The 24,857-nt window shown below is 37.1% G+C and overlaps 1 protein-coding gene across 1 annotated transcript in view; it reads left to right on the top strand.

The window, feature by feature from the left end:
• OSBPL10 (oxysterol binding protein like 10) overlaps positions 1 to 24,857 on the top strand; it is a 115,093-nt gene that overhangs the window by 28,598 nt on the left and 61,638 nt on the right. Inside the window, exons 3-4 of the mRNA XM_009288654.2 lie at positions 1,348 to 1,427; positions 13,472 to 13,663. Of these exons, the coding sequence (XP_009286929.1) occupies positions 1,348 to 1,427; positions 13,472 to 13,663 (272 nt within the window). The remainder of the gene's footprint in view (positions 1 to 1,347; positions 1,428 to 13,471; positions 13,664 to 24,857) is intronic.

Below are 24,857 nucleotides of genomic sequence, written 5' to 3'. Positions count from 1 at the left end.
AAAAAAAAAAAGAAGCAGTATTCTGATTCTAAGGTATTTTCAGTATGGTTGATCATCAAACTAGTTTATCAGAAAATAAACTGATATAAAAAAAAGTGACATAATAAAGTGTAACAAAAGTTTAAGATTATGTTAGATTTATTCTGACCACAGTTTATCAGTTGGCTAGCAGGACAGAGTTTTTTCAGTATGGTTGATCATCAAACTAGTTTATCAGAAAATAAACTGATATAAAAAAAAGTGACATAATAAAGTGTAACAAAAGTTTAAGATTATGTTAGATTTATTCTGACCACAGTTTATCAGTTGGCTAGCAGGACAGAGTATGCAGGACTGCCGCATGGTACAGTGTGTTGCTGTTTTAAATGTAGAACTGAACAGAAACTCTCCCTGGTTGTTCTTGTGATCAAAATGTTTTGGAGTATGCACAGCTAGAAATCATGAACACTTGTGGTTTCATTATCATGCTTTGCCAATCACTTGAGATTATCAAATACTTACAATATGCTGCTTTTAATTTAATGAGATATGTGAATTTGATTCAAATCAGTAAATAATTTTTATGCTGAGTCAATAACCATTGAGATACTTAATAGCAGAGGAAATAAGAGAAAACATTTATTGAAATTATCCACTTTGTATTGGTATTCTTAATTAGGATTACTGTAGTAGTGGTTTGTTTAAAAAAAAAACAAAAACAAAACCGAAACAAAAACCAAAAAACCCCCAAACCAAACCTCTCTCCTGAAGGAGCCACCTGATATAGACTGCAGACAATCTTTTCAATAATTTTTAAAGCTGTTTTTTAAAGATGTATGGGGGAAATTGTGGTTTTCATTCTTGTGTCTTTTAAGTTGCATGCGAATGCAGGTTTAAAGAGAGATTTAGCTGAACTACATTAAAACAGAAGTACTTAAGTATCTGGGGAACTGGTAGCTTGTCTGGTAGCTGACTGACAGCCTGAGTGTAGAGGTTTGACTGATTTAAATGCTATGGTGTGGCCCTTGTCCTTCACAAAGAGAGACAAGTAAAACAAAAGTGGATTAATTTTTTTTTTAAAAAGTCATCTTGAGGTAATTCTGCTTTTAATAACACTTGGAGGAGATAACCATGAAGAAGACTCATAAGCTTATCTCTTTCAACTGGCCACAGCATCTTAAGTTGAGGTTTAGATGTGTTGTACTGAAGAAGTTACACATACTTAATTTAAGTAGCGTAAATTAGAATTTATGATGTGTCCTAACGAATAAATAATCCTCCCCCCCTCCCGCCCCGTCACCTTCTCTTACGCAAAAAAAGAATATTGGTTTATGTGTGATTCCCTGTGTTTTCTTGTTTCTGTTCTAGCTGCTGATGCAAAGGAGAAACAATACTGGATAACTCAGCTTCGATCCTGTGCCAAACATCACAAGGAAGGTAATTCTAAGGTAAATAATTAAGAGGGAGAAGTAACTATTGCTTTTTAAGTGGTGTAGGTGAAGAACAGCATGATCTGGATGATAGGCTGGCTGCTGTAGGTAGTGGGTTGATGTTTAGAGGTTTATGAATAAAAGCAGCAAGTTGTCATTCCTCGCTAACTGGAAGCAGACTTAAGTCAATTGGGCAATCTTAATAAATAAACCTTGTCCTATTTATGAGAAATTCATGAAGTGCATTTTGGATGCAGTCAATACATGGTTAATTGAGTGGCTGGATCAACAGTTTATTAATAAATACCTGTGTGATGTCCTGATTAGTATTTAAAAGTGTTAATTGATATTAGTTTTATTTCATTTTATAAAATTTAATGGCTCTTATTATAGAAGCTTCAGGTAGATGATAGCAGTGGTCAGTCTTCAACTTCTTTACCAAATCTGAAAGAGGTCATCATATGAAGATTTATATTATTTATTTGTCTTTGGAAGTGATGTCAGAATTTTTGTCCTCAGACAGATAAATATTTTGGACAGGTAAAAAACCATTTGGACTTTAAAAACAGTAGAATGATGGGTTGAGGGTGTCCCTAGAGATAAAAAAATAGCGCTTGCTCCCTTGGAGAGGGGGGGAAAAAAAAAAAAAAAAAAACAAGTCCTGCTCTTATCTTCAGTCTTTTAAGCACTTCTGTTGATATCTTTACAAGAATGAAAAAGATTGCTTTCCTCATGAATAATTGTTTGCTATATTAAAAAAAATGCATATAACTGCAAGCAGAAAGGATTCCTCCCTGCCCCAAGATGTTGAGAATATCAATCTTACGTTAACTGCAGTCAAAGTCATGATCCTGAGTATCTTTGGAAGTTGGACTTTGAGAAGATGGATGGTATTTTGAGGAAACTGGCATTCATTGAAGCGTGTGAAGTAAAATAAAACCAACTTTTTTTTCTTATTTTTGAGTGATGTGGACTTGTCAGGAAGCAATTATGGTATAATTAAAACCCTTTTTGAAGGAGAATAAATAACTTCAGTGTTTCGGTACTCTTTCAGTTCTTATGCATGACAATTAAATATGGTTTTTATATAGCTGTGGCCCAGTACTACTCAGAAAGGTGCAACTCTACTTGGTCAGAATACTCTTACAGTTGCTGTTGATTTGCAGTTCAGGGACTTCCTGTGCTAGGTAGAGATGGTAACTTTTGATACTCAGTTGCCATCAATTAATTATTCCTCAATAAGTTTTCTGGTCACTTCTTGAACCCATTTAAATGTTTAACATCTACAATGTATTGTGACGAGGTAGTAGAACCGTTGTTTAGTATATATGCTATCAGAGGCTTGTGTAATGGAAAATTGATTCTTGTACTTCTACTCTCTATTTGTTTACTAATATTTCTCTCTATTTGTTTACTAATTTTTTTTAATACTGGATTTATTTTCTCCTTTTGCCTGCTCCTGATAAATAATTCTGTAGAGGTGTCTATTTTAATACCAAAACCTCATTCCAGAGTGGCAGTAATTGAGTTGAAGCCGATCTTTGTGTAAGTGAATTTTGGATCATTTTTCCTCCTTAGGTAAAAACTGTTGCACTTAGTAATAATTTATGTTCAGAATTTTTCATACTGCCTCTCCATGTTGAGCTCCTGCAGTAGTAGTATCTACATATTTTGATAAGCTCTGAATTAATTAGTATGTCAAGAGAAGAATCTTGGTGTTATAACAGTGAAAATGTCCAGCAATTAGTAGTGGTCCAAAAAAAGCAAATAGAATTTTAGGAATTACTGGGAAAGGAGCAGAGAACAAAAGGGAAAATACTTACTGCTCTAAAAGCAAATAGAATTTTAGGAATTACTGGGAAAGGAGTAGAGTAAACTGCTCTTACTCTGTCAAGTACTTATCTTGAATACTTTTAGCAGTCCTCTTCCATTTCTGAAATGGAAACATTGGAGGGGGGAAAGTACTTTTCATCACTTTTGTTATTCTTCTGTACAGAATGAACTCTGTGTGACAAAACTTGACTACACTGGAGTCTTTTCTGATGATGGGAAGGGAAAGGGCAAATCAGGGAAGTATAGTGTTAGTAAGTGCTCTGGAGTGGCTGAATAGGAAGCATTTGCTAACTGTTAATATTGGTATGGGGGAGCCTCAAAGAAAATGAGCTGAAAACAGGTTCAAAATAAAAGGAGATGAATGAAAACTGGGATACTTTGGATGCCAAAAGCGTATATAGATATGAAAAGTATTAGAAAGGCAAAATGTTATTAGAAAGTCTTGACTGAGTGAGTGGGAGGCTAATAAATACAAAGACAGTGTCTGTCCCAGAAGATCTAACGTGCAACTTTTAGAAACAGGAAGGGGAGCATCTCTCTAGACTTGTTCTTCAACTCTTGCATAGTGACTCACCACTGCTGTGGCATTCTTCTGGTTCCTAGGCTCATCATGCAAGAAAATAAAAGGATTCCCGCTGACTGAGGGGTGGTGGGCATATGTAACTGAGGAACCAAATGCAGGAGGAGGGTTCTTGCATTTTTCTTGGAAGATTCATCAGTTACAGAAACTTGGCATACGGTGCTGGAGTATAGATGCATTTTGGTTGGTACAGCCAGTCATACATTTTAATTAGCTTGGATCTGTTCAGTATAAAATAGAAACACTGAAGAAAACTAAAATACATTTCTTAGTTCTGTGTTACAAGTCTACATCTAAAATCAGATTAGGTCACTTTTCACTTGTCATGTTTGTTAGTGAAGCACTCTTAATTCTCCACTTCTGTAAGCCACAGAGCAAATTTATATTTTCTGTATTTTTAAGCTTAACTGTCCAGAAAATAAAATGTTGGGAATTTATGTGCTTCAGATGAGACCACTGATGACTCTGCTTCTTACTCCGGAAGCGTAATGTACTTGAAGCAACGTTGTGATTATCTGTTCCTAGGAACCTTTCTTTTGACAAGATTTGTCTCTTGTTTTTCAATACACTTTTTTCCTTTCTCCCCTCCTATCTTCTCAGGGTTAGAGTGTTATCTGAAGGCAGATTTTCCCTGACTTAAGCATTGCATATAGTGCTAATTTGGATTTCACCTATAAGTAAGTTTTAAAGCTTCTCTCTGCTTTTCTCTGTAAAAGCAAGTGATCAGAAGCTTTGATGCTACAATGATTGGTCTTTGGAGATCAGATATTGGTTACAAGGGAGTGATGCTTCAGAGATTCCAGAAACCAGAAAAAAATGCATTTCTAAAACTTCTTTTTTTCTTTTCCTCAAAGTTTCTTACTTCAAAACCACTGCCTGGTAGGAGGTAAGGGAAGCAAGAACTGCTGCGTTTCTTTGTGATTTTTTTTCTGTCTCTTGTAGATGAAGGTACTTTAATATAATAATTATTAGCATGGGAGTGGAAACATGCTGTTTAAAATATTTTAAATTTACATAAAATAGCATGCTGCTATTTTAGCCACCTTACTGTTTCTTTTGTGTTGGGGTTAGGGACTGGAATTACATAGGAAGGTCTGTAATGACACAGAGAACGGTACATGTTCGACTTCCTTTTGCATAATTGAGGACTTGACAAAAAATCTGTATTTTTGGATTTTGTTAAAATAGCCCTACCGTTCATAGGACTGTCATGATGTGATTTGTTATTCTACCGGCAGCAGGGCTGGATCTCTCTCTTCCCCATACTTTGAGGGCTGTAGTAAGTGATAACTGCAAATTGTCTGTGTCTCATAGTGCTGTCACAAACAGGCAGATAGATAGTCATCTGTTTTAAGCTTCTGGAGTTTCAACAGAATCCAAGCTCTGTCTCTGCTTGGAACAGGCATGTTTCTGCGTCTCGAAAGTTGGAGCCTTAGTGCTTGCTCCCAGCTTCTTCTACAGCTTAAACTCACCTTTTTCACAGGAAGAACGAGAGGCAGAAATTTCTAGCTATTTTTTAGGAGTCATACACTTGAGGAGGAGGTGGAATGGGAAGTGTAAAATATACAGTGAAGGGTATGTTTTATCTTATGCTAGTGGGATACAGGTTAACTGGGGAAAAATAATGGGATAACCAGGCAAGCAGTGGGAAGGTTCCCAAGAATACCAGTGAAGCAACTCTTAGCTACAGGTCTTTCATATTGGAGAGAGAACACATTTTTTGAAATCTTCAATTGATATTATTGGAAGGAGATTCACAGGAAAACATGAGAATTTGGAGAATGTTTTTCAAAGCTGAAGCTGTGTCACTGTTTCTGTGAAATATTCATAAGAGAGCATTCCTTCTTCCTGCATTGGATCCAGATCAGCACTGGTTTCCTTTCTTTTTCAGAGCTACTGCCTGCTTCAAAGTGCTACCGTATGACTTGCTGACCTTGCTGTCTTTAAAACTTCAGCTGGGGACTGGAGGAAATTAAGCAGAGCAGTGATTAAAAAAAAAAAAAAAAGAAAAAGTAAAAAAAAAAAAAGTTGTATACTAATGACTAAATTTAGTTGCATCCTAATGAATGGTCCAAAGGTGAGCTATACAGCTAACAAGTGGATGTAATACAAGCTAAGTCTGTCACTTTGTTTTAATTAAATTTTACATCTTAATGATAAAAAAAGCAGTAAAAGGATAATGTTCTCTGGCAAATAATTCCCATGCTGTAAGATAGTCTTAATGTTCTTGGTATTCCTATACAAGTCTCATTTCGCTTAATTACAGATTGCTCAACCTCCACGGAGTACCAAATCACGCTGTATTGGAAGAAGTCTTCAATGTCTGGATAGGATTGCTGGTTTTTTAGACTATTCTAAGTGAATATTACTGTACAAGTTTTAATTAAAGCATTAGTCAAATTGGAATTCAGTGATATAAAATGCTTCCAAGAAGAAGTAGGCTTATGCATAATTTCTGTGGTAACTTCCAAGAATAATTTTATATCCATAAATTGTCACAAGCTTGTAGTTCTTTTGTTTCATACCCCTTTTTTCTTGACTGTTTAATGATGGTGTCTGTAAAAGCACTAATAAAAACAAACACACAGGTTTTTGTACCAGCTCTTAATTCCAACGTGTGGCTCAGTTGCTGGATTGGTATATAAACCTTGTATTTCTCAGTGTGTATCAGGAATGTGGCAGGGAACAGAAACCTCTATCTTGTGAAGTAACTTCTGTCTTAAATTGTGCTCGGATGGTAACTTTCAGCTTAGGTTTGTGCTAGAATAAGGAGGTAGAATCCCCCTTGTTCCAGCTTCTGGTTTGGAGCTGCACAAGTGAGCTGCTAAAAACTGGATGGTGTGGTTTCATGCTTCAGCTGAACTCATCTGCTGATTCCCTGCAGCTGTAAACAGCAGTCCAGTTCCCTTCCTTCTGCTGCCACCCTTTGTGTGGACTCTGTTGTGCTTCTGGTCCTGTGATAGCTTGGGCATCAGAAACAGAACAAAAGGCATCCTACTAAAAAGGACTTAGTTACCTGACCAGCTCACTGAGGAATCGGATGAGCACTGATGTAGGGGAAGCTGGAGTCTGCTTCCAGCAGCCCCTGGTGGTAAAGCCCTGCTCTCTTCTTCCTCCTGGATGGAGGATCGCTGAAATGAATCTGCCCAAAACCTAACCTTTCTCTGGTTTAGTCTGAGGCTTTGTATTTAAAACTGAGCCAACCTGATGACTGCATGCCTCTGTGAGGGACTGTCCTGCTCTCTTTCCCCTCAAGCAGTGCTCCTGGTGCCTGTTATAACCATCATCCAGCCCTTTGGAAAGGCAGTTTGGGCCGCTACATCAGCAGAAAATTCTGTGCGTGTGTCTATGTCTCTGTTTCTTTTCTGGTTTAACTCTGTGGAGTGGCTCTCCATGAGGTCAAATGGGCCTCAGAGCCAGCATGGAGAGATGGTGGAGAAAAAAGTCCAAACCTGCCCCTTTCAGTGGCAACTGTGGTAACAGTTTAGCTGCAATGTGAAACAGCACCTGTAGTAAAGCCTGAAAGTTTGAGGTCAACGCTTTTACTAAATCATTATGAGGCAGAAGTGTAATTTTTCTCCACAGCTGGAAAAATGGCTATCACAGACCTTTGGTGGTCCTTCTTCAGTTTTATCAGGTTTCTTCTTGCCTTATTAATGAACGGCTACGGAGATACCTTTAAATTTCTAAAAGGATTATTCACTGGGTGTATTTAACATCTGCATGATAACTGTTTCCATAAAGCCAGATTAGTGAAAGTTTCAAGTCTTTGGTGAGTTGTTTTGGTTCTTTTATGCACAGCAAACCTCTTTTCCATTTGAGCAAGTTCACTCTTCCCTCCTCTGGTATGCTTGTCTGCTTCCTCCTCTTGTTCCTGACCTATAGAAGTCAACTAAAGAATGGTGCTTCTAATTAAAATGTGCTTTGGAAATTCTTACAGTGGTGAGGCTGAGAAGGAAGCAGTGCTTGGCTGTAGATGTGTGTGTGTTTGGCACCTTTTTTTCCTCCCTTTGGAAGCTGCATGAAGATAAGAGTTGCTCACAGCTCTCTGCTTTCAAAATCCTTCTACAAAAATGGAAAAAAATTCCATTTAGGACTGAACATGAGCTTGCTGAAATGATTCTTGACAAAGAAAAGATTTTATGATGGAATGATTATCATAGTCTCTTGCTTAAAAGCAGACACATGTATTGCCTTACTGAAGATGATGAAGCACTGTAATATTCTGTCAGAAAAGTTAGTACCATAAATGGTGCTTTACACAGATGTGTAAAGCATATCATAAGCTGGTCCCTTTGCAATGGTGAAGTTTGGATGTTACATAGATTCAGTCATTTGCATTTTAATATTTGTGAATGATCATAATGTAAATTAAACAGATTTCTGTCCATATTTTTCTTTTTTCAGTGTTTGTTTACTTAGGATGCATTGGAAAAGATTGTCATTTGCATTTTAATATTTGTGAATGATCATAATGTAAATTAAACAGATTTCTGTCCATATTTTTCTTTTTTCAGTGTTTGTTTACTTAGGATGCATTGGAAAAGAAGTAGATGGGAATTAAAATACTGAATGGTGGTGTCTCAAAATTGTAATTACTTTTTGATAGCATGTGACTTCTCATTGCTCTAAAGCTGCACCCAGGGACTGGTTCTGTGCTATATATATGCAGAGGAGTAAAGGAATGACATTTCAGTATTTATTATTCTGTAGAAAACATCTGTGGCACAGTGCCTGTGAAAATGATGATTATCAGCCATAAACAGATACGACAGTTCACTTCAGAAATTAGTTTATTGATCTCTGGAACATTGCATTTACTTTCCAAAATAAACATAACTGTTTGCTTCTGGTAAATGGTGAAAAACAATTCAGCTTCTTTGTGAGCAGGAAGGGCAATCTCCAGGGAGAATGAGTCATGAAAACATTAGTATAGTTGGAACTTACTGTTCTACAATTACATTATTTTAATTGTTAGGATTTTTGATATCCAAATGGAAGCATTCATTATACTGCTTTTTTATCTTGGAGATGGACAGTCTACTAAAATAAAAATCTTAACCCAAATCTGTGTTAGCTAAGCGTACTTTAGCTAGCTTTAGGTCATAAAACCAAGATGAACACAAGTTACAAATTAATCTTTTATTAGCTTCTTTATTATTCTTTTATTAATTTCATTTTATTAGCAGGCAAACTGTTGGAGCAATGGTAAAGTGTAGCCTCAGGAAAGAATATTTGTAACCCTTTTGGGATGCTTCAGCCTGTGGATTTCTTGACTCATTGTTGGCACCATGCATTACTAATTGTTGAAGAGCTTATGTCTTCCTTTCATCAGACTTTTCACTATCTTTTTATTTATTTATTTGCAAACCAGAAAGCAGTAGGACCAAGGAAAATGAGATATGATAATAGTTAGAGGGGCAGATCAGTCATACCAGCAGCGCTAGGGGGAAGAGCAAAGGATTAGGAATAAAGATCCATCAGTTACTGTCATTGCTTCGATTTCCTGGAGCGTGACTTTAATGACTGTTGTAGTATGATGTGTAATTAGAGTGCTTTTAGCTGTGGTAAATATCACATAGGTTTTAACATTTTAACAGAATTGGAAATTTTTTATTTTTGCACAGCTGTGTATCAGTGCAAAAGAGATGCTTGTCATTCCCAGTGTTTAATCTGAAGAAGTTCTGCAAAAGAGGAGTCAAGTATTTGGCTGGGATGTAGGTGTTGACAATGTGTTGTAAAATTCGAAAGTGCATAAGGGACTGAGTGTGTAGTTCCTGGAGAGGCCTCTTCTGGTAGTGGCAGGAAGAAGCTGTTAGAAGAAATAGCTGCCGCCTCTGTCTCCTTGGACGGAGCAGGCACAGTGCTCTGCTGTTGTTCTCTGTGGCATTGAGGAGTGGAGCCCCACTTCAAAAGGTTTTGAGTGGTTGTAGAAACCGCCTCCTGCAGACATTCACTTGCATTTTGTGTGTGACTGCTTTTGCAAGTTGTAAGTAGGAATTTTTTACCTTTATCATGGGGCCTTGCCTAGGGGTAGCTTCGTGGGTAGCCAGAGGTCCTGGTGCTGAGCTCATTTAGGGTTTGTATGTTATAGAGGTTCTCTAAAGAATCTAATCTCAAGTTAGATGCTAGAGGATTTGTGTCGTGGGCTGGTGCAGTTTTCTGGCACGTTGATCGGAAACGTTGGGTCACTAGATAGATGAAGGGTATAAAGGGACAGAAAATGAGAGGTGAGGAAAACTTGCTTATAGACCTGTAGGAGCAGTTGAAACCAATGTATTTGGCTCTGATATTTGGCACAGACTGTGGCTGTATGTGGTAGTTCAAGATTGCCAATCTTCCTGACTTGGTGAGCTGCGTAGGATTGATAACTATCTTGTGCTGAGAGGGGAAGGAGAAGACTCTAGGAGAGGCTCACCGGCAGAGGTGATCTCACCCTAGAAATCACATAGCACTATTGCAGGGCAAGGCATGCAGCTGAATGTCAGGCACGCCAGGCAGTGTGATATGGTCAGCCCTTGCCAGGCTGTGAACTTCTATACGTAGAGATTTGGAGTTACCTAGTGTCCCTGTAGCAGGACAGCCTTCTTGAGCACCACGCACTACTGAAACTATAGTTGGGCTGTTCTTCCTGATTTTTTTTTTTTTTCCTCCTGCTCCACTGATTCCCAAATTCCGTGCCCTAAATGACTGTCCAACAACAACAGTTGCTGTGAGCTGCCACACGTCTTTGCAAAACTTAATGGAAAGCCATCTTCAATGCACTGTGGTCCCACGGACTGTTTATTCTGCCTCAAGTCACAGTCTAGGAGTGTAGTTGATGTAGCCCAGTGAGTTGTGATATGAACTAGAGCAAATCTTGCAGGAAAAAAATCTGGATTAAGAGACTCCTAAAATGATGGGCATATCTGTTTCTTGGAAATGTGTCCATTACTTATTTGTGATACAAAGCCAATTAAAAAAAACACAGCTGACTAGCAGCTTTTGTACTAATAGTTCACTATCAAATTTATGACTCCCAAGCATAAGTGGGGTTTGGTGAAAGGCGTATCATGTTAGGTGACATGATGAAAGAAAATGTGAGTTGTGAGCTGCAGTCAAGGTGTCTGTTGTGGTCCATGGGTCAGCTGCAGATAGTTCACTGCAGTTTGAAACACTGTCTTGAGGAGAAATAGCATTGAATTGCCAAATAATATCAATGATATAGGTATTAATTTAGAATATATGTGCATTTCAATTTATGAACATATCTCTCAAAGTGTGCAGGTTAAATGAGATTATTTTGGCAGCTGTTTTTTCTGAGAGCTAACTTTCTCCTAGAATTCCTTCCTGATTCTGTATTGAAACAGTGCATGGATATTTCTATATTTGTTTTATGTTACTTTTGTTATTTACAGATCTAATTTATCCCCCCCCCCCCCAAAAAAAAATCAAAACATAATAGAACTTCACTTCTCACAGAACGTTGTTTTCTTTCAAGCAAAACTAATGGCTAAAGTCACTGTTTTTCATTGCTGCTGTTTGTCTGAGTTTTAGGATCAGTTTAGTTATATGAAGGTAGCAGATGCATTTTTAATATTGTGATCGCATGATACTAGAATGTCAGTGATTCTCAGAAGATTTCATTCTAAAAAAACAACTTTTATTAAACTGGAAGATAAGTTGATCTTATGCTGAAAAAAAAATGAACTTTTGTTCTTCTTTCTCTGCACCCTAAATTTAGTTTAGAAGAATTCTGATGCTAGTCAATTTAAAAAAGAAACATCAGTAAGTATATTTTGCTATTAAATACTAGGGATAGCCTTTTTCTGTGAAACTTCTATTTAAAAAAGGAAATTCAATCGCACCCAGTTTCCCTCATCCCCTTCCTTCTCCCAAACACCTTTTCCTCTGGCTCTTATTTTAATTGTAGTTATGTCTAAGCAATGCTCTTTTAAATGGAAGATGAATTAAAAACCTGGCAGCCTTCTGTGCCCTTGTGACAAATTCTATTCCCCCATGCTTTTTTTTTTTGCCTTAGAGTCAAATCCAGTTTTAATGCAATTGTGAATTAGCAGCCAGGATGGATATTTCTTGAATGTCTGATTCTACAGATGCTTATTATTATAATCTTATTAGTCATGGTAGTAAAGAATATATTCGTTGCAAAAACAGGGTCAGACCATCATTCTTGGAAGTGTTTGCAAATGTAAGTCAAGACCAATGGAATAATGCTTATTTCTATGATTATAGCAGCTCTTTGCACGCTGGGGAATTTAATAACACATTTTTTAAACCTTCAAATGCCTCAAAAAGTCTGAAGTTTAGTTTTGTGTGGGGGTGGCAGAGGGATCATATAACTTACTTCACTCTTCCTTCTTGGCAGTGCCAGATAATCTGCCTTGTCATTTACAGTCAGTGTAGTGGTAACATGATGCCTGACTTTAATTCCAGTGCTAGTTGGAACCTGTCCACCTTGGATTTAAAGTCTTTTAATGAAATTACCACAGAATTGCAAAGTTTGACCTGTAAGGAATAAGGAGAGAGATTGTACCCAGGTATTATTTTTGTGCACTTGCCAGCAGACGCAAGAGTAGTACCCCACGTTGACAGTAACTGTCAGCAATACTGAAGGCTGCCATCATTACTTGTGCAGGAGAGGTGAAATGGTTTTTCACCCATAGGGCTGTATATTTACCTCACTTTCTTAAAGTGCTACTAAACGCCACTCTCTGAAGTGGTTTGTGTTTCATGAGGTAAGAGTTACTCTGTTTCGGTTTTAACCTTACAGATGCAATCAACAGTTCAAATAGAAGGGAAAAGCTTTTTTATATTGTACTTTTATATACGATGTCCCATGGTGCTCTAGCACACACCTGAGCTTGACTGAGAATTGCTGTCCTAAAGACCTCCAGGAAAACTCAGGTTTGAGGGCTGCAGAAAACAAACCAAGATGGTAACACTAACAAACGGTTAGATAAGAACAGAGAAAGTTCTTGAATGTTCAGACTGATTTTATAGGTTGTATGTTAAGAGTATTCACACTGCAGATACTGTTGGAGATTTATTTCTGACCTTTTTTTGTATTTAGGGTTTATCTCAAGCTTACTCCAAAACATGTTGACTGTTTAAGCCATGTTTTGTTTTAAATGTTAATGTTTAATTGGTGTGTGGATTGGCCTTGCCAAAATTGCAGCTCCTCTAATGTTGAAAACAGCACTGCACTGTTTCAGAAGTTCATCAGGCGAAAGCATTAAGATTATTTTTTTCTTCCTTGCTGTTCACACCAGTTTGGTGAATTACAGGTCAATGGCTTCATAAAAAATATTTGTGTTGGCATTGTTACTACTCTGCAAAATCCTTCCTAATCTTTCCTAAAAAGTATGGTTGTAAGAACTTAGCAGCATGTTAATATGTAAGAGTTTGTGAAGATTTTTGTGAAGGCCAATTTCAGACAATCCAAGAAACAAAGGCGGTAGCCACAATATTTCCAAGAAGATTCCTGCTGAGCAATGCAGATGGTTCAGAAGGAATAAATCAGTACTGAGCACAGTTACACATCCAGATTTAGGTTTGTGAGGAAAATAGGACAGCGCAAATCTTTAGCCTGAATTGTAAATTATTTACTTGTGTAAAGGTACTAATATCAACATCCCATTGCTTGTTCTAGAGCATTTCATCCTCGCGAAGTAGAAGCTCATCTCTGCTGCTGCCTGGGACAGTTAATTCTGCATCTCCCAGTGGCCAGAAACATATGAATCAAAGTGGGCCAACTGTTGTAACCATCACACATCACAAATCACCTGCAGCTGCTCGAAGAGCAAAGAGCCAGCGTTCTGGTCAACTCCATGAAGTCAGAGAGGTAAGAGATAAAATTCTGCTGTTTTGCTATAACTTCTAAATGCTTATTTTGCTTTAGAATAATCAGTCAAGTGTGACAAATTAACAGTTCTTTTTGTTTCCTACCTTATGTTTGACTGCTTTGTTTTGATCCCCTCGCTGAGCAAAAGGCGATCTTTAGTTCTGGTTCAGCTTGAAGTCTGGTGTATACAGGTTTTTTTATGACAGTGTTAAAATTAGTGTGTGCACATGCTTAAAAGAGGAAGTAGGTTGGCCACAGCTCCCAGACTTTGCAGGGGTGCTGCAGTGCTGGAGGAACATCTCTTCTAAGCTGCATGCAGCAAAACCTTTCAGATTGGAAAGAGGGCCCTGAAGCATTTAAATATAACTAGAAAAAACCAGCTTGAATAAGTCTGATGAATGAATGTGAAAGAAGGCACAGCTCCCCACACTCAGCAGTTTGTTTCTATGTGGCTATAGTCTTAACTCTGTTGTCCAGTTTCTACTGCTGACTCTGTGATGGAAGAAGGCTTTTTCCGTATTAAACGCATGAAAAGCAAACAAGAAAGCATGTTTCTTTCAAAGCGTGTTTACCAGGGTTTAAGAAGTATAACTCGTATACCGATTTAAGTCTGTCTTCCAGACAACAAAAACAGTACAGAGTTTTAAGCTTAAATAGCATGGCAGACTTTTACAGAACTCACTTTCATCTTTCTTTCATCCCTTGTTATTTTTGCTTTGTCTGAATTTCTTGCTGTTCTCTAATAGTGCCTTTGCAGGTCCCCCTCCCACCCCTTCTACCAAAGAAACTGTTGGCAGCCTAGCTGCTTTAAAGCATTCTTTTATCACATGGGTTTAAAATACCTACCCCAGTCCTTCAAGTTGCAATCTCAAGAGTCTGCTTTTAAGTTTACACTCCCTAAATGTTTTATAAATGGACACCTTTCATATTAAGAATTTGAATAAATTCTTAGTGTGTGCTTACAATGAAGACTCAAGTTATACATCCTGATGAAGAATGCTTGGTTTTATTCTAGTAACATTAAAAGTGAAAACTTCCCTTGTATCCCCTATTGTATTAACAATAGTCATTCCTTGCTCTGAAGAGCACTGTCTGAATGTCACCCACGTTTTCTTTACATTATAGAAAATACACATCTGTTTGTTTTTCATGAGAATATCTTGTCTTTGCCTACCAATCATCTCCCCCAAGTTGTTTCTACCTTACTCAATGTATTTGCTCTTGTAAGTTGCATTCAGAGTGTACCTTAAACCTATTAATGAAATAAACAGTGGGAGCTGTTACTCCTTTGTCAAATGAAGCTGGGTAGGGCTGAAAGTAATTTAAACGAGAGAATTAGTATATGTGCTGATCATAGTAAGTTGGGAAGGGAAAAAGTCAACAGGTGCAAAGAACTACACTTGGGAAGGAAGAAATAAATACTAGCCTATAGTAAAACAGAGTAAGTGGCTAGGTATCATCCCTGCAGAAAAGGCCTGGGGGTTGCTTGACTCATTTGTTTGCAGTGTATTGCAATGTGATGTCATTCCAAAAAGGTAAATGTTAGAGGACTTCAATCTGTAATCATGGAAAATAATTATTTTGCTGTGTTTGATGTGAGTGATACCTCAGCTGCAGCACCAAATCCTGTGAGAACAACTTAGAGGGCTGCAATAAAAAAATCTTAAACACTGAACATATGATAATGATTGAAAGTTAAAAGAAATGAGTGTTTTTTGGGGAGGGTAAATGGTACTAAGATAAACAATGCCTAAGAAAATTTTATAAGGAGGTATGTGAACTTTACCTTTTTATGTATTGGATTTTTTTTTTGTGTGCTGCTTCTTAAAGAAGAGCATATCAGTGGAAAAATCAGTCCTTCTGCCCTCTTTCCCGGTCTCATGTAAAAAGTGGCTGCTTGACTGATCTTGTTTCCATCTTGTGAAAGGGTAAGTCTGTTTTTCCAGATTAAGGAAGCAGGCAGATTTCATTTCAATGTCATGCTCTGTGCATTTCCTTCTCCCCCCTTTTCCAGAGTGAACGCAATAGAGTTGGGTATATGCTGCCTGTTTTTTCAGGGAATATTCTTGTTCCCTAAATGAGTTAATGGTGACTGTTAGATCTGCCCTTCCTTGTTAAATTTATGAATAAAGAGATGAGTCCAGAGACCTTCAAAAAAGTGCACTTAGAATTTGTTCCAGTCCTTTTTTTTTTTTTTTTGACTTATCTGAAGCAAGGAGAAATAGGAACTAAAATACAATAGGAGAGAGTTAATCCCCTCCTCAACACCAAAGTCTTTGCTTTTTATTTGGAAGTTGCTGGGTGTGATTTGGATGAAGGGAAGAGACTGCAAAAGGATTATAGATCTGTGTTAGTGTTCCCATTATAGAATGAAGTCATTGAAGCTTTGACATGCAAATAAGCTTTTTTATTGTACTATAAATAGGACTACATTAACTAATTTTATATCTTGTAAAATACTGTAGTTGAATCAATGGAAAGAATTTATATGCTTCTGGAAAATTAGAAGCAGCATGTATTTTTTAAATTTTAAAACAATGTTATGGTAATACTACAATGTTATATGAGAGATCTGTGAAAAACAGGAATGCTGCAAAAGGGGCATCCTTCGCTTGGGACATATGGTCTTCACTAGCTTGGACAATATCCCTGGGAAGTGGTGAACAGAATTGCTACTCAATTCTGGACCAGTTTTTCTTGATTTGGCCATGTTATTTGCAAACAGTGAAGTGTATCTCCATGTTGCAAATAGGACAAAATAAAATGTACTCTTATATTTGACATAATGCAATGATATTGGGTAATACTTGGTCGTTCTTTTCCCCCTTTTTTCCTTTCATAGTAAGAATAAACAATACATTGTTTCCTTCTGTTGTTTGTTCTGGCTCATTTAATTTTTTTTTTTTTTAAGGCAGCATAGAGAATTTTAGTGTAAAACAAATTATGGCAAAGAGGTCTATTTAGAACCAAACTGATGTGCGAAATTCTGTAAAGGTAGTAAAAGCAACTGTGTAGGTCTACAAAATGACACATGTAATAAGTGTTTCTGTTGTGAAATTAGAACTTCAACTTTTTTCAAAAGTTTGGTAAGTTAAAATCGAGCATATATAGAGAGCTTTTGACTGCTATAAAAACTATTTTTAATACTCAAGCTACTTTTGTATAGCATTGAATTGAAATAAAGCTCAGGAGAATTACTTTTCATCATAATGTAATTTTTTTTTTAAAAATAATACTGTTCTTTTAAATCAGATTTTTGCTTATACTAACTTGATGTTAATAGTCCAGTCCATACGGATTTATGGAACGTTATGTCAAAACTAAAATTCACCATACATTAATTTGAGAGAGCTGATCCACTATGTGTTGCATTTTATGCAGAATTATTCAAGATCCTACCTCTTTATTCGGGCCATAACTTATCATTACAGGGGTGCTTTCAACTGATTTTTTAGTAAGTGATTTTATGGTAACCTAAGTGTGTGTGGTCTTGAAATTGAATTCTTTTTTTTTTTAAACTATGCGTATTATTAGCCTCTTAGCAATTTGTGGTAAGAGTTATACTTGCAGAATTCTTTACTGCGGGCGGTTAAAATTAACTGGAACATAAAGCCAAGTGGCCACATCACATTTCATGTTAAATTTTAGCTGCCACTGAACTAAGTAATAGCGGCACACTTCATCTTGGAATGGTGTTTATTTTGGCTGAGAATGTCTGACTATTGTACAACCACTGCCAATGTTACCATTGTTGTTAAAGAACCAAGAATTGCAGTATGTGAACATTTTGTAGTAACTTATTTACAGACGTTTAGAGAAATTAAATGGGGTTAACCAAAAGAAATCTAGAGAAATATTTTTTTCCATAATTTTAAGAAGTCGATAGAGGAATTTCTGATCCCTTTGAAATGTGTTGTTTGTTACAACTTGTGATACCTTACAGTGGACTAGTCATCAGCATGTGTTTCTGAACAGCTGGTACAGTGAGATCCAGATTTCATGGGGCCTCCACCAGTGTGACATCCATTTTTTGTGCCAGTGGGCAGTTCCAGTATTTGGAAAGGACTGCTTTTTGGTAAGATGACAGTCCTGCTGCTTCTTGCATGTCCTTTGCCATATATAAACATGGTTACCTTTTGATTCCTGCAGGAATTATGCAACTAGCTGGTAGTTCTTTGCTTCTTCCCTTCAGTATAGGAAAATCTAGGACCTGCACCTAGGGCTTCATGGAGTGAGGTTTTACCTGCAATTTTGTGGGGCCACAGTTGCCCAGTTTTATGTGGGTACTAGGAGAAAGAGATACTTCTAAAACACTTTGGAAATTTTCAAGTGAGAAGTGAACATCTTCACGTCACTGTAATATTTGGGTAGCAAAATTAGGAACTGTGACTAGCTATTGATAGAGGAAAAGGATGCTGTTATCTGTGGAGGACTGTTCTGTTACAGAATTGTAGCACTGCACAGGCAGCATTGTAGGTGAGCAAAGCAGATGCGGTATTTAAACCATTTGGGGAGACATTCAGACTTGCAGGACTTTCATATATGTGAACACACAAAGACATAAACTAAGCTGTATGTTGATGGTAAAACTTTGTAATCAGCATTTAAGCTGGTAGTAGGGGAAAAACTGATAATTTTTGTTTCATGCCAGATTTTACTTTTCAGCTTTGAAAAGTCAAGTTTTGCTTTTGATTTCATTTTTTTAATCCTCCTTTTGTTTCTCCGGAAGTATGTACATAAAAAGGTCGATGGATAAGAAGAGAAGCAATCTAATGCCAGTTCTAGCAAAAAGACTGCTGTAGCTCTTGATGTTTGCCATAACATTGAGGTTATGTGATAAGTAAGGGTGCATGTAAAAAAATTGTTGATTCAGATCTTTGAACAGGATGTCATGCATAAACAGTGTGAAGTATGCACAAGGAACATTTTAAAAAAATCCTGCTAATAATTGAAGTGTTTTTGAAAGTAAGTGTATAATTTTGATTAATTTGATAAACTTCTATGTAAGTAGGGACAAGTGCTATGTTTTAGATCTATTGCTTTCACTGACAGCTCTCATCTTGATTTTAGAGTGGGGGAAGATGAGAGCTAGCTTTGTGACAAAGATGACCTTCAGGACTGCATACCTAATAAATCAAATATTTGCTTTTAGAAGATGAAAATGCTGTCATCATGCTCGCCTAACTAAAAGGTGTGGTTGTAGGATGGACTGGTAGACTATGCTAACTTCAGTCTTTCTGGCCCAGTAATGTAGGTGGTCTATCAGAGAGAGGCCTGATAACCATGGACTGTGGCTGGTATAGCACTGCTGAAGTCTGTGCTGCTGGGCTTTTGCTAGGCAGATTTAAAGCTGATTACCTAAAATCATGTCTGTTTTAACTTCTAGACATGTTTTAGTATAAAAAGTAGCTTTGCGATGCTTGCTTTGTGGGAGTTTGTGGTTGACTCTTTAAACTAGTGTCTTCCTGCACTTCAAAACTAGTATTTTAAGACCCTTTAGAGATCTCTCAGTTGGACTGGTAGTCCAGGGTAGTTTCATCTTGGTAGTTTATAGATACCGCAGAAAGTGTTTATAGCATTTCACTTTTGAAATCTAAGTATCCTGTTTTCTGTCCATTTGGTCAAATAATATGGTGGTACAGTGAGTGGCAGTTTTGGAAAGAGAAGAGAAAGAACACAGAGGAGGAACCTTTGTAAGTATAGATCTCCAGTTTTTCCTGGGCTTGTATTTAAAATACTTCCTCCCAAGTGTTTATAGCATTTCACTTTTGAAATCTAAGTATCCTGTTTTCTGTCCATTTGGTCAAATAATATGGTGGTACAGTGAGTGGCAGTTTTGGAAAGAGAAGAGAAAGAACACAGAGGAGGAACCTTTGTAAGTATAGATCTCCAGTTTTTCCTGGGCTTGTATTTAAAATAACTTCCTCCCACCCCCCACTATCCATAATAAATTAAAAGTACAGGGTCATCCTTTTGATCATCTTCAGTCAAGTGCATCATATCATATACAAAATAGATGGTCTGTAGCTATAGATGGATGCTGGTCAGAAAATGAGATATGTTACTTAACAGGTTACATCTTAATACTGCTACATCTATACTTTATATGTATTGTCTGTGTTACACTTTCATTTGTCTGCTAACTCATTGTCACAATTTTTTCATTTTAATTAGCAGGGTGTGGAAAATAGGGACTAACGTCTCTACTCTAAAGCAGATAAAGAAAAAGTGCTTGCAAAAAAACCCAAACCAAAAACATAGCTGTTTCTCAGAAAGGAACGATTTCTCCTTGGCTAGTGGTGGTGAAGGAAAGATAGCAGAAAACCTTTGGGTCAGTTCTGTGTCCACCAAAGTCAGTAGGAAGTGCATGAGGCCGTAAGTCTTAATTCAGCTGTTGATATTTATTTGGCATAGAACGTGCTCGTGTAAGTTATACTACTGCTATTTAACCGTGCTTAAAACACTTTTTGAATTGAGAAGTATTTTAATACAAATTTGTGTTACAGGTACGTTTAACAGCTTAGTTATGGCTGAGGTAGCTGTTATTGAAAGGGTTGCTCCCAGCTGTGTTTTAACAGGAGCCATTATAATTTTTTTAGGGGCATTAAACCTGTAACAGTATAAACCGGTTTCAAACCTAATGAGGGCTAAAAGGGGCAGCTGCAGATGTTACCATTGCACTTTCTTCTGAATTGATGTTGGCCCCAGTTCTAGAAATGTGTGTTCCTCATACAGTGTGCAAATACCAGTGCAAGCGTGCAGAAATCTTCTGGCTGTTCAGCAATGTTAGTGTGATTGGCTGCTATCCATATCCTTATAGACAAAAAGTGAATTTAGAGCATGTAGGAACAGATGAAATTATTTTGGTATCTTCTGTGGCAGTTTCCTTGGAGGCTATTTGACTTGTCTGTAGAAGTCTCATCTCCTATGTCTGTTTATTCTACCTTAAGTTAGTACTGCAAAGATCAATAAAAACATGTCTCCTCAGGGAATAAATGGGATGCTTAGATCTCTGGGAGCGTCAGTCTAGTACCTTCCTAAGTAGTAAATGTGCATGTGCTTATAAAAATTATTCAGTAAGTAGCATTAACTGTCTCACTTTGGGGATGAGGAAATGTAAATTATTCTAATACTATAAACCAATAATTATTAAATCACATAAACATGAGCTGAATACTTTTGTGTTCTCTGAGTCTTTACCTTGCCTTTGCAGTATCTTTGAGGTCTCTAAGAATGCATATAAGTTACACCTTCCTAAACTACACCTTGTTTTGTGCATTTGGTTTTGTATTCATGCAAAGGTTGAGTCATTGTGGATTCCAGACACCCAGGCAAGGAGAATTAAGGTTGCTATGGGAATTGTAGAGCAAATATTCTACTAAAATTACACTGTTTGTCCATGTGGATTATGTCAAGAGTGAACCTGGTTCATCATTTCTGATTTTTTTTTTTTTCCCTCCAAATCTGAAAAATATAAATGATGCAAACATGGCTTCTTTTAATTATATTTTTTTTCTCAGCCTGTAGTTTAGTAGTAATTGAGCATGTGCAAAGGCAATAATTTTCAATCATATAATAAATGGCAATTTATAAATTAGGGATGATATAGTGCGTACGATAGCTACATTCAGAGACTGCTGCAGCATTCATTTTCTTAAGCAATTGCAGAGAAGCTAAGATTACTCCTTACAGTTGTTAAAATATTTCATTAAATTTTAAGTAAATGGTAGGTTCCCAAAGGAGCTTGAGAGAAGTCAGATTTGAAGGGAATTCAGTCTCCAGCTTTTGTATGCCTTCAAATCTGTCACTTAATTTTGTACGTAAAACAGAACTCAACTGTCTTATATATGTATATAAACCAGCATAGCATATCATACACTTACCTACATTTTTGGAAAGCTACAAGGCTGTTTTCTTTTACAATTAAAGCACAAATACTGCAGTAGTTTCAATTTAGAGTTGACAGTTTGAAAATGAAGCTTTAAAGAAAAACATACTTCAGTAAATCTTTTCTCAGATTAGGGTATCGCATCTCATGGCTGCTTGTTGTTTAGTGGCCTTGCTTTCAGTGCGGGTTTCTGGGTGGCTGGCTGGTAAGCAGTGATCTTCTTAGCAAACCCTGAACGTGACAAGGTGCACTTACCTTCTGCAACTCAGTTTATAATGCAAATTACTGCTTCCAAGATGCATGGGCTATTTTGTTAACCCACACTTAAATCCTATTTCTATTAAATCAAGTAGAAGATATTTTTGAATGTTCTCAGTGGTAATAGATAACAATGTAATATTAGGTGGCTAGCCAAGTTTCAAATATTAAGTACAGAAAGTACTTATGTAAATGCCCTCTAGGAGAAAGTAACCATAGAAATGGCTCATATTTTAAGCGTACCATTCAGTTTACATTATTATAGATGTTTATCAAGGGACTTACTATAATCTTCAACTCTTATGTAATACCCAAAGTGCTGCATGCTACACTAAGAAGTACAGGAAACATTTTGATTTTACAACAAATGGGAATAGTAAACACTGTAGCTCTCATCTGTTATTTAACAAAGACCTGATCTCTAGCAGCTTTTGCTACATGTTCTTATTGTGATCTCCATCTCTAATGCTTAGCTTGCAGGTTTTGAATGCTTTAGAAGCTTTGTGTGTGTCACACATGCTTTTAAGCAGTTGCTTACCTGCTTCTTGGTTGCAATTCTGATTTCTGACAATGTACTTTAAAAATATGGCTAATAACATGATGGCTGGCAACATTTCATCCAACAAGCTAAACTGAACTATATCTGCCTGAATTTGACATATACTTTTAAGTAGATTTGTATTATAGGTACTAGATGTATACCTGTAATTGATTGATTATTTTTAATTTTTATTATGGTTCATGTATTTGTCTTTGGCTCAGGAAATATAGTCTTATGTTCTTGCACACACTGTTTAGCATGTTCTTCTGAGGATATCTACTGTGTTTTGGGATGACTGCTTGCAGTTTTTCTCACAGAGATCCTGTTATCCCATTGCAGTTTTATTGGTAGGTCTAGGCTGGCAGACAGAAAACATATGAATTTGTGGAAAAGTTGCTGTATAAATGCAATACAGCCATATTACAGTATGTCATAAATTGGCTACTCAAAATCATGGTAGTGTATGTTGAATCACTTCAGTGCTGTGAAGTTTATGATGTCAGCTTAAACCAGTTGACAGTCAGCTTTGGGACGTGGGGAGAAGTCAAAGGGGTGGATTTGGAATGCTTTTTCACAAGTCATAGAGGTACGCTTTATTCAAGGCTCAGGAATGGCAGGTTTAGATAGTCTTGATAGTGACAGTTCACTTGCTTTTCAGAAAACATGAGGTGAATAGACTGTAAGATGGGGAAGTAATATCTACGTTGATTAAAATTGAAGGTCATTCCAGTGTATACTGCACACCTGAGAGTTGTTTAAACGACAGAAATAAAATTTTATTTTACTCTTGGACAGTACAAGCTAGGTGGCTAACTGGGAGGGGGGCTAGGTGGCTAACTGGGAGGGGGGTGAAAGGAAGTATAAACATTGTTGGAAAAGGGAAGAAGCACTGGAAGTGTCCATCAGAAATTTGGATAAGTACTATATGGGATATTGGACTGCTCTGAATGGCTGTATATGTGTTTGTATATTCCCATGTGAAATGGAATAATTAAAAAAAAAAAATTTAAAAAGTTAGTTACATTTTCTAGCAACGTGTTCTGAGAGAAACCTCCTCATCCTTGAAGCTACGCATGTTGAAATATGTAATTTATGTTCTAGTGCAACATGGCCTTTTGTCTTCTGAAGACTGATTTCACTCAAAGTACAAAAGCCAGTTTTATCAATAGTATGCTATATCGTGGTAAACTAATAGAATTTTCCTGTAATTGCTGATGTTGACTTAATGGCTAGCAGCAACCTTTTAGGTGCTCTTTTGAATACTTAAAATTCACAAATGTGCCTTAATTGCTGATAACCAAAATATGCTCTCCAGCTCTGTGCTATAGCTATTAACTTCACCAAAGTGATAGTTCTGAAACGTGTAAGAAAAACTGCTACTCAGAAGAGCCTGTAGAATAACATCTGCTTATGTGCAACGTTTAATCACTAAAACTAATGACTTTCCTTGCAGATTTTGAGGTAATTTTTGTAGTAAAATTGCATAAGAATAATTCCCCACAAGATGTTTTTTATAAGATGTGTTCTCAATGCTGCGTTCTGTGATTTATAATACAACAGTGTGCTTCCTGCTTGGCTGGATGGCAGCCAGTTGCCATCCAAGATTTACCTGAACTTGCAAGCTCCTTCCTTTTGCTTCTCTAATTTTTTGGTTCTGGATCACTGGAAGCAACTTGGGGTGGGGGAAACAACCTTGGCAGCCACTGTCTGCTTTTTCTCTTCTCTGTGGTTTTACCTCAAGGTCCCAACACCCTACTCCCCTTGAGTCGTCTTTGATAGTAAATGGTAAGTCTCAGTAGGTGACTAATAGTAGGATATGGTTAATATGGCAGTTAGATTAGCAAATGCTCAAGAAAAGAGCGCATGGTGGGGGAACCTAGCACTTACTAGTTGTGTTTTGGTACAAACCTTATACTGGTAGCAAACATCATGCATTACCTACACATGCGTGGAGTATCCACAGGGAGCTCTAACGCAACAGGCAAAAAAGAAAATCTGTCACGTCTCCTGCAATAGACCCTGATCCCCGGACATCTCCCTCCAGTGGCAATATGACCAGTGCTAGATTGATACTGATCATTTTGCAGAAAATGTATAGCCCACTCACTCTGATTTGTGGGGAAGAGTAGTGCTCATTGATACAGTTTGTCTGAATCATGCTCTTTCACTTGACTATTTATTATGGCGGCCAGCTCTTACTAAAAAGCTTTAACTTCTCATCTAAAGACTTGTGGAGTAGCTCCGTGAAACACTCTTAAGGTAGCTGACACTATCAGAGAAATTTTATTTTCCTCTAGTGTTTTAGTACTTTGGTTTGTTTCTAAATCTTCCTCTTCCACAGGGAAAAGAACCTGTTGGTTCTTTATGTTTGGTTTGGAAGGGAGAAGTGTTCTCCTCTTCAGATCTTAAGCTGCAAGAAGGGGTTCTCAGAATAATTAGCAGATTTCGGGAGGATGACAGGAAAATTTTTTTTTTTTTTTTTTTTTTTTTTTAACACACAAAAAATA

The sequence above is a fragment of the Aptenodytes forsteri genome, unplaced genomic scaffold, assembly GCF_000699145.1.
Source record: "Aptenodytes forsteri isolate BGI_AS27 unplaced genomic scaffold, ASM69914v1 Scaffold9, whole genome shotgun sequence".
Lineage (NCBI taxonomy): Eukaryota > Metazoa > Chordata > Aves > Sphenisciformes > Spheniscidae > Aptenodytes > Aptenodytes forsteri.
Note: the sequence above shows the minus strand (reverse complement) of the source record. Positions and strands in the feature narration are given on the sequence as shown.